Source organism: Misgurnus anguillicaudatus, chromosome 3, assembly GCF_027580225.2.
Source record: "Misgurnus anguillicaudatus chromosome 3, ASM2758022v2, whole genome shotgun sequence".
Classification (NCBI taxonomy): Eukaryota; Metazoa; Chordata; class Actinopteri; order Cypriniformes; family Cobitidae; genus Misgurnus; species Misgurnus anguillicaudatus.
Window position 1 is genome coordinate 37,314,706 of NC_073339.2, and position 17,986 is coordinate 37,332,691.

The window sequence follows — 17,986 nt, forward strand, 5'->3', positions numbered from 1 at the left end:
AGAGACAAAGCTAGAAGCGACCAAACACACCAACGTTTTTCCTATTTAAGACGAGTAGTTATACGAGCAAGTTTGGTGGTACAAAATAAAACGTATCGCTTTTCTAAGCGGATTTAAAAGAGGAACTATATTTTAGGGCGTAATAGCACTTTTGGGAGTACTTTGACTCTCCTATTATGAGAGGGAGAAGGGGAGCGGACTTTTCAGGCGAGTCGAAGTACTCCTAAAAGTGCTATTACGCCATAAAATATAGTTCCTCTTTTAAATCCGCTTAGAAAAGCGATACGTTTTATTTTGTACTACCAAACTTGCTTGTATAACTACTCGTCTTAAATAGGAAAAACGTTGATGTGTTTGGTCACTTCTAACTTTATCTCTGATTGGTACCTTTGAATGAATGTGGCTAAGCTAAATGCTATCGAAGTGTCGCAGCGCGCTCCAGCGCTTACGTGCACGCACACAGATGATAGAGGGATGTATCAACAATTCTTAGTTAAGGTAATAACATAGTTTAATATTGAAAATGAGTAGACTATTCCTTTAATTTGAGAATTAACCAACTGGATGTACATTATAATGCCGCAATTCGCCATGTGAGTAAATATGGACAACAAAACTGATTTAATATAGTTTTAGCTCATTTATAAAAAATGCAAACCTTTCACAGGAAAACCTGTTTTGGCCTAAAGCCAGGACATGCTTAAACAAGTTCAAACAAGACAAACATGCACTTGATTTAATAATTTGTAAATAAAATCTCATATATGTTATTAATTATGCTTATTAATATAGAATTTATTTTTAAGCATTAAACCTGACTCGCACAAATGGTTTCAAATGGTTGTTATTGGGAATACCAAACCTTGAAATGATGTGATTGGTCAATCAGAATCAAGCATTACACAGTGCTGCAGATGTTAACAAATATGACACACATTTTGATCTGTTATAATGGCCTTCACTACATTTTTTTATTTTATTTTCAGTAGTGTGGTGTCAGAAAGTGTGAAAACACTTTTAATTATTTATACAAAAATTTAAAATGTATTTGTTGATGTATTTGTTTGATTGTACTGTTATGGATTTGATTGACAGCTACTACAAGCCTGTGCTAGTTCAAAAGCCACTGTCAAGGGTTAGTTTTGTTCTTGTTTACCCTTTTTCAAATTTGTCCACTTCAATTTCACATGTAAAACATCATATGTGACTCATGTGTTATTGACCTAGGTGAATCAGAGGCTAAGGCAGCCACTTCCTTCAGTATGACTTGGCAGCATTCCACAAGGTCGTATAGGTACTCACAGGGGGCGGCGCCCCATGGTTGAACTCTGGTAACGGTGTTCCTGTTTTACTATCTAGTGCTTTTCACAGTATATTGCATATGCGTTGTCACTGCTGTGTTATTGCTGATGTCAGGACTACGGGGATTGGAGCCAGCTTTATCTCGCTCCAACCGCATTATTTCAGTTTTACCATGTGTTGGTAGGTTACCGCTTGCTTATGACTATTTTTTGCATTTCACCCAGCCTTGCCATTTTTGTCGGTATTTGGTGTGGCATTGTGCTTACTGTATCTACACTGTATCAGTGTGCCGATAAGATTTAGTGTATGCAGACTGGAGCTGAATATGGAAATTTTGCCTTAATTTGGGAAAGCTTCTGATTGGACCCCTCAAGGCATTCAATCAAGGATTGTGCTATCTGCTACTGCTAGTTATGGTGGATGGTTTCTGAGTGAGCTCTGGAATTTCATGGAATTTCAAGTTGCATCAATGCTATTGCTATGAATGTGGAAGATTGCAACATCCAATATGGCTGCTCTTGCTCTTTTCCAGTAGAAAGAGCCAATCGGCAACTTAAAAAAATTGAAGTGATGATGCCGATGACGAGAGACTGGTGTAGTTTGCATGTAGCCTACGGTTAGCTTTTATTTCTAGTAAACGCATTTCATACGACTTCATAAATTCATACAAGTTGTGTATATCTGGGAAGATTATCTTGTTAGACAAATTGTGGATGTTTCATAAACTTTTGTTAAACATAAAGCTTATTTTTTGAGATAATCCAATAGAATATGTGTTTTTGGGGAAGCACATGTGCTACTAACTTCTGGGTTGGCCTACAAAAATATGTCTTCCCTGTGGCACTCTATTGTTGAGACATTTCCACATCCCTAAACATTAAAGTGGACATGGTTCCCATACCTTCAGTGATAGGTTTGCCTACGCAAGCCTAAACTAGTTGTGACTAAATAAGTAGGAAATGTCATCACATTTCCTTTTAGTCAATAAAATTACAGTGTACATGACATGAAATGATATCTGTGCTAAATCAACACTAAAAAATGTGGAATTCAGTGACTAATTTTAACACTTTTACACGCATATAAAAAAACTCAATATATTTAGCATTAAGCAAAAAAATCTTGTTTGTGTTGGGATGGTGGGTCTTTGCATATTAACTTATCAGAGCTTCAAGCTTAAGTGTGAACACTATCAATCTGGATTTATAATATATCAATAAATGTGTTGTTGATATTAGGCCAAATTTAAGATTTGTTTTTGGTTTAACAAATTCTAACTGTTATACGTAAAATTTTCAGCCTGTACATCAAATAAATATGCATATTATTTGTTTCATAATACACTTACAGTAATGCAGCGTGAGAAAACATGTTTGCCTTTTCCTGCCTTCGTAATACAGAATCCATACCAGCCTGAACCAGTATTGTGTATTGTGGTTTCCTCAACAGTGATTAACATTGAAAATTACTAATGAATATATAGTCTATTATATCATACATAATAGTAAGAAATGAACATACATATGACACATAAACACACAAATTTGTACTTTGTTGTTATACAAGTTTGTATTATATAATAATAATAATAATAATAATTGTTAAAAATGATTAAAATTATGCTTATTATGATGATAATAATAGAGTGAATGTGGAAAAACTTGCAACTTCATGTGGTTACAAAGATCCTTGTGTGTGTGTCTGGGGTTTTTCAAACTAGAATATTCATTCAGCCGTCATCAGATTTTTGTTTTGTTTTATCCTTTCACTTCTGTTATTCTATTTCCCTATTTTTTCTCTATTTCCGAAGGTTATTATCCCATCAGCAGATCCCATCTCTGTATACAAGATTTTGCATGTAGCCTAATTGAAAGGAGAAGTCAGTAGTGAATGTTGTCATTCATAATATTTTTTAAGTGATCCTGTGATAAAAGAAATTTCCAAGACAGGTTTCTAGATTTCATACAGAGAAGTATAAAGGCAAGGCAAGACAAGTTTATTTATAAAAGCAAGGCAAGTTTATTATTATAGCACATTTCATACACAGTGGTGTAATTCAAAGTGTTTACAGAAAAAAATATAAGGGAAAATACAGTAAAAATAAGAGATATTTAAAATCACAATAAAATAAAAATAACAAACAAAGATGCTTACGAATTTAAAGGGGCATTGTGTAACTTTTAGAAGGATAGAAATGCAATATAATATACATAACTATATTATCAGTGGTGTATAAAGACCTTAGAAATTAGTTTTATTACCTTATAATGAGCCGTTTTTATCTACATACTGTACACTGGGCTCTCCTTACATGGAAGTCGCCATTTTGTGCCGCCATGTTTCTACAGTAGCCCTAAATGGACAAACTGTGCTATAGATTGCATTTTGATACTCCGTTGTCTCAGACGATGACATGTTTGTCCTGTGGGGGCTACCGTAGCTTTTCTATGCATTTTAAAAGAGAGGGGTGAGCTGTTGACTGAGCCATTGGTTGCGATTCACACTCTCACCGCTAGATGACGCTAAAAATCTACACAGTGGACCTTCAAAATAGCAATTTAAAGGAAATAAATGAATCACAACAAACTATATATTGTTGGAAAGGTCTAAGCCTCTAGAAAACATATTTCAACAATGTTTTATAAAGTAAATTATGTAGGGAGAGTAATTGATTCAATTATGAAGAGAGTGCGCCTCAAAACATTTATATCCTGCGAAATGTCACTTTCCCGCCAGTGGGATGCATACGATTACTTCAGTGTTTTGCATGTGAATTCTTATCCAATCATGACAAACTTTATATATCATTTGAAAGCTCTAAGAGTGTAGATTTAATTTATTATCACCATTTTGGTAAAGGAATGACATGGTGAGAGCCATTTTCCAGTTATACAGATGGGCCCAAGTTGTTATGTATTTGTAACACTAATACCCTATCCTAAACCTAAACAATCATGACAAAACTATATATCACTGGAAAGCTCTAAGAGTGTAGTTTTCAAATTGCATCACTATTTTGGGAAAATTATGATGTAGTGAGAGTCAGTTTCTAAAATGTCACACTGCCATTGGTGGACTCAATTTTTACATATAGCACTAATACCCTGTTCTAAACCTAAACAATCTTGACAAACTATATATTACTGGAAAGCTCTCAGAAGGTAGTTTTCATATTTCAAGGTCATCTGTTGATAGAAATAATGTAGTGACATTTTTTGTTACATGACACCCCCCCATAGGAATGCATATTAATTATTATTAATTAAACTATATGTTATTATAAATCTTCAAAAATGTTGACAAACTATATATATATTGTTGGAAAGCTCTAAGAATGTAGTTTTCATATTTCAAAACCTTTTTGTAGTAATAATAATGCAGTGACAGCAATTGAATCATTTGTGACAAGAGTATTCTGCAAACCGTTGACACCTAGTGGCCATTGTTGGTAAAACCACTAAAAGTGTGACACAAACCTCATATTTTGTGATTTTAACTTGAAATTTGGATCAGAACTACTTGAGACTTATGGCTTCATGTTTGCATTATTACTTTTGTGAAACATTTTTATAATTTTATTTATAAAATTAATATGTTATGGAATTATTTTTATTTATTAAAATAAATGTAAATTGCTATAACAATTTATTTATTTAATATTTTCACACTTCTTCTGTGAAAACCCCCAAAGTGTCTTCTTTAAAACAAGACCAAGATTAGTAATTTGAAGATGTATATCACATTTTCACCCCTCACACACACACTCAAAGGGTATATGTGCCACCTAAGGGGTTAAACAGATGGGGTTTAATCTAGATTTAAAAGTGTTTATTGTTGAAGCACATCTGATCTTTTCTGGAAGCTGATTCTAGCTACGAGTGGCATAATAGCTAAAGGCTGACTCACTTTGTTTTTGAGTGAACCTTGCTATTTCTAACTGACTTGGTCCTAATCATCTGAATAATCTGTTTGTATTATATACAATTAGCATGTGTTCAATGTATTAAGGTCCTAAGCCGGAGGTGTCAAACTCAATTTCATCCCAAGCCACATCATCATTCCGGTTGCTCTTAAAGGGCCGGTTGTATGTTTAAGACTGTATGAATCACCTCTTTTATTACACTGCATCATTGCCTCTGCAATTGATTACTACTGTTTTTGTTAATTATAACCCAGGACAAATAATGATAAAGTCAATTCAAGTGTACAGATTATTTAAAAAATGTAACACGCTTTGTGATCCCTTTATTGCACAGGTAAGAAAATACAAGGTTTTTCCTGTGCCAAATTAGTTTTCTGTGGTGGCTAATTAATATTTTCTTAGACCGACAGTAAAACCCCACCCATATGAACAGGGAGCACAAAGTTCTGTTATATGTAAAGATGTCACAATTAAAGCCAAAGTATGGTTAGAAAAACTATGGTCTTACTGAAATTTTGTCAACCTCCTTCATATTATACAGCAGGGCTATTCAAATCTTACCCTGGAGGGCTGGAGCACTGCAGAGTTTGGCTCCAACTCTGATCAAACACACCTGAGCAAGCTAATCAAGGTCTTCATGATCACTAAACAATCACAGGTGGGGAAGTTTGATTAGGGTTGGCACTAAACTCTGTAGTAAGATTTGAATAGCCCTGTTATACTGTATATAGGTCATGCATTTATACTGTAGGCCATGCATTTATCAGACAAAGATACCTGTCACTCCTGCTGAGTTATCTGGCTTTGAATCATCCGCTACATCCGAAACCGCATTCAAACTCATCAACCGTAAAAACAATACGGGTTAAATATGGGTAGTGTGAATGACATTTGGATATGGGAAGAGCGAGTAAGTAATGCTTTTTGGCTTTGGCTCTATCATTTAAAAAAGATTTATGTTAGTTTAATAATTTTTTACACAATCAGCACACACCCATCTCTGCTACGAATGAACACTTAAATGTTGTTTGGGGAACTGATTGTTATCGTACAATTACACAGAAAGTGACAGGAGGAAAAACATTACAACTTACCTCATAGGTGGGGTTCATTGCAACAGAGTTTGTTGCAACACCTGCTTGAAAATTTTCTTTAAACAAATTATTCAATAAAATTCTGTCTATACACCAAAGGTGGATATTGTTTATATATAATAGATAGGTATTCACAAATTCATCCATCCATGATCCTTCATCTAACCATTCTTGTATTACGCATCAATGCATTGAAATAGATTTTTTTAATAGGGCTGCACAATTAAGACACAAAGAAATAATAATCGTCAGTTATTTCCCCTGATATTGTATTTACAGTTATCATTCTGATTAATAGTTTTTACATCGTTTTAATTAATTGGATACCCGAGTCTTAAATTGTAACACTGTGTTACAACTAACCCTGCTGTGTAAAAATGTTTTCAATCCCTGCTATCAGTTAGTTGTTGCATGTTTCAAAATGGTCTTATGTTTTAGGTCAGTGGTTCCCAAACTTTTTCAGCGTGTGGCCCCCCTTGTGTACGGTGTATTCCTTCGCGGACCCCCAAAGAAAATTTGTGACAAAAAACTGTTCTAAAACTCAACATTTTAATAAAAAAAAAAACATTAAATGATACAAAAAAGTAGTGCTTTTGGTTAGTAGCCTTATTTTTTTAAGGTTTAAATCACAGAATTCATGACAAATTAACGTATTTCATAAAATGTCATAAAACTGGGGCCCCCCTGGCACCATCTCGCGGACCCCAGTTTGAAAACCACTGTTTTAGGTAACAAGACCTAAAATAATATAATGCTAAATTCGGTGACTCGTACACCAGTGGTGGCCGCTGACTTCTTTTTCTGAGGGCCCTCGATGCAAAGTTCAGTTTTAATGAATATGTGCGAGGAAAAGAGAGACAACAGAAACAACACTGTACTTAGTTTGGAGAAAGAGTCCTGCAATCATCAACACTATCACTCATTAATATCATTAAATGATCAAAAAATGACTTTGAATGCAGAAAAAACCTTTCATAACAATAAAATCAATTGTAAGCTCTCGCAAGCTACATAAAAAAGAGGGCGGGATGGAATTGGCCTGCGGGCCTTGAGTTTGATACTCCTAAAGTAATAACACCTTTTCTAAATGTAACAACTGGAAGGCACTTTAAGGGTGTTCTCACACTTTTCAAATCAAACTGCGCTCGGGTGCGTATTACCCCTAAAGCCTGGTTTGTTTGACTAGTGTGATCGCTCTGTACCATAACCGTGCGCAGATTGGTTAATCGCACCCCGGCTGGGTTGCAGAGGTGGGCTGGAGGGCGGTTCACTTGGGTTCAAAAGGTGAAGACGTTAATTGCGTGACCACTTGCCTTCATCAGCCTTCTTAAAAACCGTCTGATGCGCGCAGCAGGGTTATGTGAATGTTCCAGCTGCACACGTGTCAGACCAACTAAGCAACATGATGGTATGCGAGAGGGCTGTGTGTCATCATTGCGCACCAAATGACTCAGAATAAAAAGTACAGATTTAACATTACGATGGGTTCCAGTGTTAACAGAGCGTTTTACTTCCTGTTTGTTCAGAACAATCGCATCCTAATGACGAAAGTGTGCCCGGGCTCAGATCGATAAAAGTACAGTGTGAGTGCGTGCTTCAGGGGAAGTAGGGAGAGGGGGACAATCGCGCTGGGGCATGATTTGGTTTAGTTTGGATAATGTGAGTGCGCCCTAAAAAAACTACAGACTGGAGTGATTTGCATCAGGTTCTGTATGGCCTTTTTAGGAATCTCAGTTAGTAGTCAATTGGAATAATCTAACCCAGTGGTTCCCTAACTTTTTCAGCGTGTGGCCCCCCTTGTGTACAGTGCATTCCTTCGCGGCCCCCCAAAGAAAATTTGTGACAAAAAACTGTTCTAAAACTCTTTAATTAAAAAAAACATTATACAAAAAAGTAGTGCTTTTGGTTAGTAGCTTAATTTTTTTAGGTTTAATTACACAGAAATCATGATAAATTAATGTATTTCATAAAATGTCATAAAACTGGGGCCCCCCTGGCACCATCTTGCGGCCCCCAGTTTTTTAAACCACTGATCTAACCTACTGATGATGAAAGCACGAACAAATCTAAGTTCCTGTCTTGAGACAAAACATTTAATTTGGCAATTTTTCTAAGATAACAGTAAGCTGATTTGCTTATAGCTTTCAACTGAAAATGTATAGGTTTGGAACAATATAAGGGTGTGTATAACATAAATGATGAGTAAACTATCCCTTATATGATACTAAAACATCATCAAACTTGAAACTTTAAAGGGGACATATCATGAAAATCTGACTTTTTCCATGCATGTTTAAGTGCTATAATTGGGTCCCCGGTGCTTCTATCAACCTAGAAAATGTGAAAAAGATCAACCCAGTAACTTAGTTATGGTAAACCATTCCCTGCAAGCATGTGAAAAAATAGGTCATTGAAATTTGGTTCCCCTTGTGATGTCAGAAGGGGATAACACCGCCCCTTAATCTGCACTATCCAACCACAGCACTGCCATTTAGTGCAGAGATCAACTCATTTGCATTTAAAAGGACACACCCAAAATGGCACATTTTTGCTCACACCCATAAAGTGGGTATTTTAACTGGTATAATAAATGATCTATATGTTTTTTTTAGCTAAAGCATCACATTTGTACTCTGGGGACACCAACGATTTATTTTACATTTAAAAAGTCTGGTGAAATGTTCCCTTTAAAGGGATAGTCAAATTTTGTCAACATTTACTCATTCTCATGTTGTTCTAAACCTGTATACATTTCCTTTTTCCGACGAACACAAAAGAAGATACCTTGAGAAATGATGGCAAACACACAGCAGTAAGCGACCACAGACTTCCATAGTAGGAATAAAAAAATATGATGGAATTTAATGGGTAACATCAACTGTGTGCTTACCATCATTTATTAAAGTATTTTTTTCATCATTTATCATAATACTTCCAAAATATTTTTTTTCTACTATGGAAGTCTATGGTCACTTACTGCTGTGTGTTTACCATAATTTCTCAAAATATCTTCTTTTGTCATCATCAGAAAAAAGAAATACATACAGGTTTAGAACAACATGAGGATGAGTAAATAATGACAGAATTTTCATTTTAAAGTGAACTATCCCTTTAAGAATTTGTCCCCTTTATGAATTAATAGTGCACACACTTCGTCAACAGGTTAAAAAGGTTATTTTGAATGGACTGGTGTAAGTTAATGATTAATTCATCTAAATCTATAATCCATTTCCATCACTCAAAGCTCTATTGTGTTTTTGATCTACTGTAAAATAATTTAGCAATCTAGAGGTTATTGCTCTCGTAATTGCCAGCCTGATAAATAAACAACTTGCATAGAAAGGTACAATACACTACTTCACACCCTACACTCATGCTGTACAATAATAACACAAATGACTATGATGATAAACACGTCTAAAGTTTATGGATGACATGCAACTATATTGCCGTGTGCTTTATTACATATAAATGTTTAACTAAACCTGTTAAATTAAGTTTGCTTTATTATTGCTTCATACCGTCTGTCTTTTTCGGGCTCTCCTTGTGTCATAGGCGTAACCAGCCTCTGGCTCAGCTTTAAAGCCATTCATCCCTAAAGCATCATCATTATGAAACACGTGCATTCTCATTCTCAAAAACCCTGTAAGATTACCCCCCCTCCCGTCACTCAAAAATCTTTGATTATTTATTTAACCATTTATTGCTGAACTTGCTGAAAACAACAGGCATCTATGGAAGGATGAAGGGCACAGAAAAACCTTAAAAAATCGTTTAAAGATATGCATACAAATAGACACATTATCACATTATGTTTTTACATCTATACAGATTTTGCCGCCTCAGTGCAGTACAGAAACAGGAAACACCTACCACACTTGTTTGCTCTTGACCACTTCCTGTCCTCATAATAACTGATGTTCATCATCTAAAATAGGTCAATGCTAATGACAGCAAACGACATATGTGCAAGAACCAATCCATGGCCTGTTCAGAAACCGTTGAGCATTTCTTACACACACGCATTTACATACTTCACTGTACTGTATGTCTACCTGCTTGCAAACTTAAAAGCACACCACAACCACAAGTGCAGAAAAGCACACATAGTTATACACTGTATGCACACACACACACGCACACACACACACACACAAATGTTTCTTTCTGTTCATCTCAAAAGTTTGCTGAACTTATAGGTCTTTGCACAAGGAGACAAGGAGAATTCAGAACGCATCCGATTGTAAGTCAACAATGTTACATATGGAGCTAAATAGCAAAATCATCATCAAAAATAAAATAATGATATTAACTGAATACTCTCAGCATTTAATATTTGTTCATCAATTACCGAATTCGTCCAAGTTCATGTTTTAAGTTATGCTTTAAGTTATGTCTTACAATCAGAAGCTGAATCACTATTGTTTGTAGAAAGTGATAAACTACACACAGTTACTTCACGTGCAGGTTGAATATAAATGCCGTATATATATATAATGATTTTATATATACAGGATTGGCTCACCCCACTATAAGTTGAAAGCCCGTCAGCCCACATCCTGTTAGATATGTGTGTCAGTATGTATGCTGTACGTCCTTTTTTTCTGCAATGCTGTATCTCATTCTGAGTTCAACTTTGTCAAATTGTTTTTCTTTATCTGATCTTTTCTCAGGCTCTGGCAAGCCCTGGCAAGCATATTTGCTGTTCCCCTTTAATAGAAGATTGTAGAAAGAACAAAAAATCTTGCAACAGTTTGTAGAAATTGGAGAAGATGAAGAAACCGAAAAAAAAAGAATATAAAAAACAATAACATGTTAAAACAGGACTCTTACAGTGCTTCATTCGTAGTGAAACAGTAACTACTAAGCCTGTTATTACAACATATGATGCAATTCGCTATGGTATGAAAAACAAATAATATAATTGGGCTTCTGTTATTCATTCATTCAACCATAATAATTATAGTGGGAGATTAACTACTTGTTCATGGGTGAATGGAATATATTAGATTTGTTTAAGATGAATAAAAGATATGCAGTGTCTTGAAGACAGACAGATGTATGATATCAGCTTTTATAACGGTCTCAGACCCATCAAATGCCACCTGTCGTACCTTATTGTTAACAGAGCTAATCATGTTTTTGCAAAAGGGATTACAGCACAATATAGAAGTTTGAGAATTAAATTCAAGCTTTACAGTTAAAGGTCACATATTTCTAAGCTTTCTAGAATTTTATTTAAGGTTATTTAAGGATTTAGGAATATATATATATGCAATTTTAAGTACCAAAAGCAATCTCTATAATATTTTTTACAGCTCCTCTTTCAGGAGCTCTGCTAAAACAGGTCATTTTGCCCTGTAATAAGTAATATTCATGAGCCTTTCTTGTGATAGGCCTGTTATTTTATGAGGGAAATACGCAGTTGAAATAAAGTTACCCATGGAATTACACTAAGTCTTCGTTTCTGGACACTATAAGGGGTGGTTTCCCGGACAGGGATTAGCTTAAGCCAGAACTAGGCCTTAGTTTAATGAGGAAATATAACTAGTTTGAACAAACATGCCTTACTAAAACATTACAGGCATACATTTTGAGGCAAACCAAAGGGCACTGATGTATTGTAAAAGATGTCAGTGCAAGTTGTTTTCAGTTTGGACAGCTCTTACATTTATTTTAGTCTAGGACCAGTCTAATCCCTGTCCGGGAAACCGCCCCTAAATGTTAGGTTAGTAAACCAACAGACACAGAGACTAAGAGATTTGAACCTTACCATGTTTATCTCAATAAACAAACAGACACAAACAAGGCTGGTGTCTTTAACTTAAGAATACAAACAACGTCTGATTTCCAACAAATATTTTATCAAAACTTGTGGCTACCAAAGACTTTAACATTACAAAACAACACGTAAGCATCTTGCTAGCAACACGTTAGCATCACGTTAGCGTTGCATAACTGTTTACAATATATCATTTCAGTTTTCTCTGGCTCCATAATGTAACTTAAAAGTTAGGACTGCATGATAAATCGCATGTGATTGTCTCGCACACCTCATCAGTAAAGCCGGTTCATTGATTAGTAGTAAATCATCTTCAGCCACTTTCAGAAGCGACAACCGGCAGCCGGTTTTGAAGGTGATGTCGCTTTACTAAACAAGATAAACGCCCTACTTAAAATGTGTTTACTTACGGGTTGTGGATTTGACGTCGGACCCAACAAAGTAAAAGGACTGCAACATCTTTGACAAGTAGATTCTTGGAGAAACCAGCACTGAACTCTGCCACATTGAAGCAGTTGTGAGATTTAGAACAGATGGCTAAAGTCAAAATAATTCTTGAGGAATTTCTGAATAAATGAACATTATCCATTGTTCTCGTATATAAATGTTCTTCAGAAGATTGTGCAATGATTTAGTTTCCTGGCATCCATTAATTGAACAGCATTTTCTCACATGGTGTGATATTCCTTAGGGGTTTGTTTGGCAAAAAGGGGGTGGGGCTGTGAGCGGTGGACAGTGCTCGGGGTGGAGACTGACCGCGGGTTCACACCAGCCGCGTTTGAGGCGTCAAAATCGCGTCTACCATTTCGAACATTCGCACGTCTAGAGTCAAGTAGACGCGCGGAAAAAGCAAGCATTTGACGCGTGTCAGGGGCGAAATCCGCTTCCTGTTGGAGGGGCAAGTGCTATGCGGTTGTCTGTTTGCAAGATAGCTGATGTTGATTGTGCATTCATCGAGAGAGTTACCGGTTTGTATTTGGTCCCCTTACTATAGGGGTAAAATAGTTTGAAAAACGGCGGGAATGCAGCGGGTTGATAAACGTCACGTGACTCAAAAGAGAAATGTGTAGTTACAACTTACCAGGTTGCCCAATGTTCTCACTGACACTCTTCCAAGCGAGGTTCTTTTTATTCCTGTCTCTATAGAAATAAGAACTTGTGTTGTATAGCACCGGGTGACTGCTCATAGACAATATCAAGCGTTTCTCCATGTTGAATAATTAACCCCGGGCGGGACTGCCGCCACAGCAGCAAGCAGGCTCCTGATTGGTTAACGTGGAGCGAAAATCCGGCAAAGTTCAAATTTTTCTACTCGGGCGTCAAACTCAAAATGCACAAAAAGCACCATTCGTGCGTACCGCGCCAGACGCTCAATTTGCGAACGAGGCAGAATCGCGTCTACTGTGCCGCGCTAAACGCCTCATTCGCGCAGCGAGACTTCAGACGCGCATCAACGCGTCTTCACATTGTCTTAACATTGAAATATCTCAGATTCAGATTCAGATTTATTTGTCACATACATAATGCAGTGAAATGTTACAGACGGCTCCGTGTAACTGTCCACTCACGCTTGAAGTCTTTACCGTGGCTGAGGTGAACGTAGCATGAAGGCGGTGACTGTATATTTGTGACATAGCGATTTTAAGGAAGTACAAACGAACCGTTTTAACTCACAGCTACTTCAAGCATGCTGTGTGCATTTGACTCTTAAATGACTGTTTTGAAACTTATATGCTACTTACATTGCCCCTAGACCTCAGTTATCACGAAAAAAGCCACGAAATTTCAGTTTTGTAAATATGTGACCTTTAAAAGAACCAATCAGGTTTAATCTAAAATGCTAATTTGCTGGACATGTCAGAAAAAACCTAATTTATATTTAGCATAATTTCTGATTTGAAGTACAGTATTTTATTGGAACATAATCTTTAAATAATCTCTATTAGACTGTAGTAGATAAGAGCTGTACTGATAATAGCTGTCCCAAAGCATTCGCAATATGGCTGCTGAGTAGGCCGGCTTGCCTTTTAAAGGACTTTGTAATTATTTATCAGCATTTGGCTGTCGGTTTTCAATCAAAAGAAGTAAGGAATGAGAAACCATCAAAGGAAAACTAAAAACAATAAAATGAGATTAAAAAGATTTATTGATGCGCAATACCTCAGTTTATTACTAGCAATAAAACTATTTGATACCAGTGGCGGCCCATGACTGCTCTTCCGAGGGGCGCAAATTCAAAATATGTGTTTGGAGTGTTGTGTGTTGCTTGTGTTTTCAAAATATGTGTTTGTTGTGTCATGTGAACCATGTGCATCACGCGTTTTGTCAAAATAAGTGCCTGCTGCACATGCGTCAAATTGGTTAATAATTAAAGAGTTTACAAAATACCCAAGACACTCCCTTAACAGTAAACTCTGATTACGCATGAGATTATGCGAGTAAACGGAAGCGTCTCTTTTATCATAAATCCTGAAATTACGAACCAAACACATGACGGCCTACATACATGTTGTGACGAACTTCGCATTGTGCGCCCTCGAAAAAAGAAGTCACCTGCCGCCACAGTTTGATACCTATTCTGGCATTTTTATCACATTAATGCAAACATGTTTTATTGATTTGAAGTAAAAGTACACTTTCAAAAAAAAATAAATAAATAAAGGTACAAGAAGATACAACAGTTGTCACTGGGTTGGTACCTTTTCAAAAAGTACAGTTTTGTAACTACAAGGTGCATAACTATACTTCTTAAAAGGTACAGTCCCAGTGACAACTTTTGTTAAAACTAACATTGGTGCATTATGAAATACTCTTTTGTTGGTTATTATGCTGTAAGTTGACCTTTATAACAATCAAACATCTCAGCATTTAAAAAAGAAATGCTGTGAAAAATCCCCAAAGTGCAATGTGATCAATAGCGCATAATGGGGAAATACTCGGGGTGCAACAGAATGGTGTTTTTCATTTATGTGGTCATGCGTTGTCACGTGATCTGTGGCAAGTGTAGTCATGTTTAGAAGCAACTTTGCCAGATGTATCATTGTAGCCTCCAGTGCAGCATTGTATGCAGGGCAATGCTCTGTGAAACTAGCAGAAAACCTGGTTGCCCAAAAGCGGATGTAGAAATTCATCTCATTACCACCAGGCCAGTTATTCAGGTCAGACATAAAAGATTACTTGCATACAGCAATATGACACTTTATGGTAGTTTAGTTTGATAACAGCTTAAAACAGTGGATCAACTACAGGAACTACACAGTATTTAGACACCTTTGAACAGAAAGCCGCATGATGATCACACTCATTTGCGTTAGATTTGAGAACCACAACAACCAAGTGTTGTTAATATTTGCTCTTCTTAAAATAAAAATACAAATGATGTTTATTGACATATTTTATTGCATAGATGAAACTAAATGAATCATAACTGTATATTCAAGAGAAATGGAAATACAAGCCATTTTCACAGAAAGATTACGGAAAATACATGTAAAATGCATCCGGGTGTATTTAAAGTCCCACCCTTGTTTTTTTCACAGCATCTGAAGTTTGTTGATTATTTGTGATTTCTCTCTCGAGAAACCACGCACATGCATTTTAGTTCATGACAAAATCATAAGGAGCATGTGATGCGCTGTTTTGTCATCCTGGTGAATGATCTCAGCTTCATCGCGGATAGTGACGAGCTTCCTGATCTCTGCTTCAGTCCAGTTTGCCGACATTTCTCGTTGTGAATGTTGATCTGCATTTAAATTCCTGTGTCAAAGAGCCTAGAACACTTACGGGACGTGTTTGTGTTCACACAGATGCAAATTTTACGGAAATTTCCGGTGTAAATGAATTTAATGTAAAATATACAAAATACACTCTAAAAATGGCTATTTTTGACCCATAATGGGTAAATATTGGACACGTGCTGGGTTAAAAATGACCCAATGTTGGGTATTTGTTATGCAACCATGGGATATAATAGCCCAGCAGTTGGGTTAAAACAACCCAGCATTGGGTCAATTTTAACCCAGCGATGTGTTCTGTCCAGTATTGGTCAAAAATAACCCAGCAATTTATAGAGTGTATATAATAAATAATAATAAATAAATACTTATATACATATATACATATATATACAAATCCCTAACGTTTTGTAAACACACACACACTCCCACAAAGCAAGTGTACAATGTTGCCATAAAAAAAATTCAACGGCATCTCTGAGACTGGTGTGTGGTCTACATGCTTTTGCTAAAAACTAACGTGCCCTGACGCGCTGATGGTTTGTTGGTGATTTTCTGCAAACAAAGAAACAGAAAATAATTAAAAGATTGAAAGATGACGGCTGATTGTGAAATAGGACGCTTTAAGATAAACATCATATATATGGTAAGAGTTTATTTATACATACTTGGCCATGATCTTCTCGATTACTTTCTTAACCCAAGTGGCAGCTGGGTCCAGACAGATCTTCTGCTTAGTTTTTTTTAGGGTGGCACTGTGTTAGGAATAAAAACAATACTTTATAACTTCATTTTATAAAGTTTTTTGCATTGTCTATTTGTCTAAAAAAGAGTGTATTACTAAGAAACATATCAGTGATGCTATAATGTAAATCCTAAGCATTATTGATATAAGTTTACATTAGTACAAATCATTAACTAACACCTTTTTGTTACTGGGACGGTACATTTTACAAAGGTCCTAATATGTACCTTTGTAGGTACAAAAGTGTACTTTTGAAAAGGTACCTTTATTGTACCTTTGTAGGTAAAGTTTAAAAGTATGAACACTCACATAATCTCTGTGTCTTTGCAGTGGGAGTTGGGTGGAAAGAGTTCAATCTTCTCTATGAGTTTGCCCATGCGTCGACTTTCTGTTTTAATGCACCGACAGCGTTGATCTACTCCCTCAGGGCTCTTTCCTTAAAAAAAAACACAGTCATTAATATTCAGGTATGCCGCATTGCACATACTGTCATTGATTTAAATACCGCTATTAAAGGTGGATTGCACATTGAAAGAGAGTAAGAGAGAAAGACAATCTTATGCTATCTTATGTTTATATAGGTATACCTATTTATTAAGGTGAATAGTTGGAGTAAGCTTACCTTCACCAATGCCCAGAACTGCCACAAAGACAATAATGGATACGACAAAAATGTTGCAGTACATCCTTCTAAAGTTCAGATGTACTAGATGCAGTTCAAAAACTATTTTTAAATCTTCTGCTGTGTAGGTTCTGGTGAGCTTTGAAAGCCGTCCAGCTGTGTCAGAGATGTGTCTGCATGTGAAAATGATTTGAAGCTTGCAGCCCTTTTAAAGCCCAGTCCTGGAAATGAGTCAGAGGGAATTGTGCAATATAACAATCTGGGAAAGTTTATACAGACACCATAAACCGTATAGTGTGTGAACCTCAGCGTGTCAGTTGGTTTACTTATGTGATTTTAAGAGTGACAGCTGGATGAGCTTTAGGAATTTCAAGGGTTCCTTGGGGTGACATATGTTAAAAAACTGTTTTTTACATTTTAGCTATAATTTAATCTCAGAATAAAGGTACAAGGTGGTACAAAAGTTTTCACAAGGCAGTACCTTTTCGAAAAATACAGTTTTGTACCTAAAAGGTTGCATATCATATTTGTACCTTTTTTCTGAGTGCACATTCCTTGTTTTGCCCATATCGCGTCATTCGCATCGCCCCACGTGAGGGCGCGTCTGATCGCGTCTTTGCATTGACCTTGTATGTAATCTACTCGCGCAAATCGTTGAACTCGCATCTGGTGTAAACCCACAGTAACTGTGGGTTTACACCAAATGCGAACCGTGCAATTGCATCGCGTTGCTCGCTCTAGATTACTCGCGGGATTTAACTTCATGTCATGCAAATTTTTTGCTC

General features: G+C 36.3%; 1 protein-coding gene and 1 long non-coding RNA gene across 2 annotated transcripts; one reads left to right on the forward strand and one right to left on the reverse strand.

The window, feature by feature from the left end:
• Nucleotides 1–5,677: 5,677 nt before the first annotated feature.
• On the forward strand, nt 5,678–11,720 carry LOC129444834 (uncharacterized). Its single transcript, XR_008644625.2, has 3 exons — nt 5,678–6,134; nt 10,833–10,896; nt 10,992–11,720. It is a non-coding gene; the product is annotated as an uncharacterized lncRNA (long non-coding RNA).
• A 3,759-nt stretch (nt 11,721–15,479) lies between these two features.
• On the reverse strand, nt 15,480–17,400 carry LOC129444836 (interleukin-8). Its single transcript, XM_055205775.2, has 4 exons — nt 17,202–17,400; nt 16,889–17,015; nt 16,503–16,589; nt 15,480–16,389 (listed from the first exon to the last, which is right to left on the reverse strand). Exons 1-4 carry the CDS (start codon nt 17,263–17,265, stop codon nt 16,350–16,352), a joined length of 318 nt encoding a protein of 105 aa, XP_055061750.2. The 5' UTR covers nt 17,266–17,400; the 3' UTR covers nt 15,480–16,349.
• Between the last annotated feature and the right edge of the window lie 586 nt (nt 17,401–17,986).

Bases quoted from the DNA above. Each gene is read 5' to 3' on its own strand.
- LOC129444836 (XM_055205775.2), bottom strand. From the start codon at position 17,265: ATGTACTGCAACATTTTTGTCGTATCCATTATTGTCTTTGTGGCAGTT. The intron at 16,590-16,888 runs GTGAGTGTTCAT...TTCCTAACACAG, and splicing joins TGCAAAGACACAGAGATTAT to TGCCACCCTAAAAAAAACTA. The intron at 16,390-16,502 runs GTATGTATAAAT...CTTTGTTTGCAG, and splicing joins ATCGAGAAGATCATGGCCAA to AAAATCACCAACAAACCATC.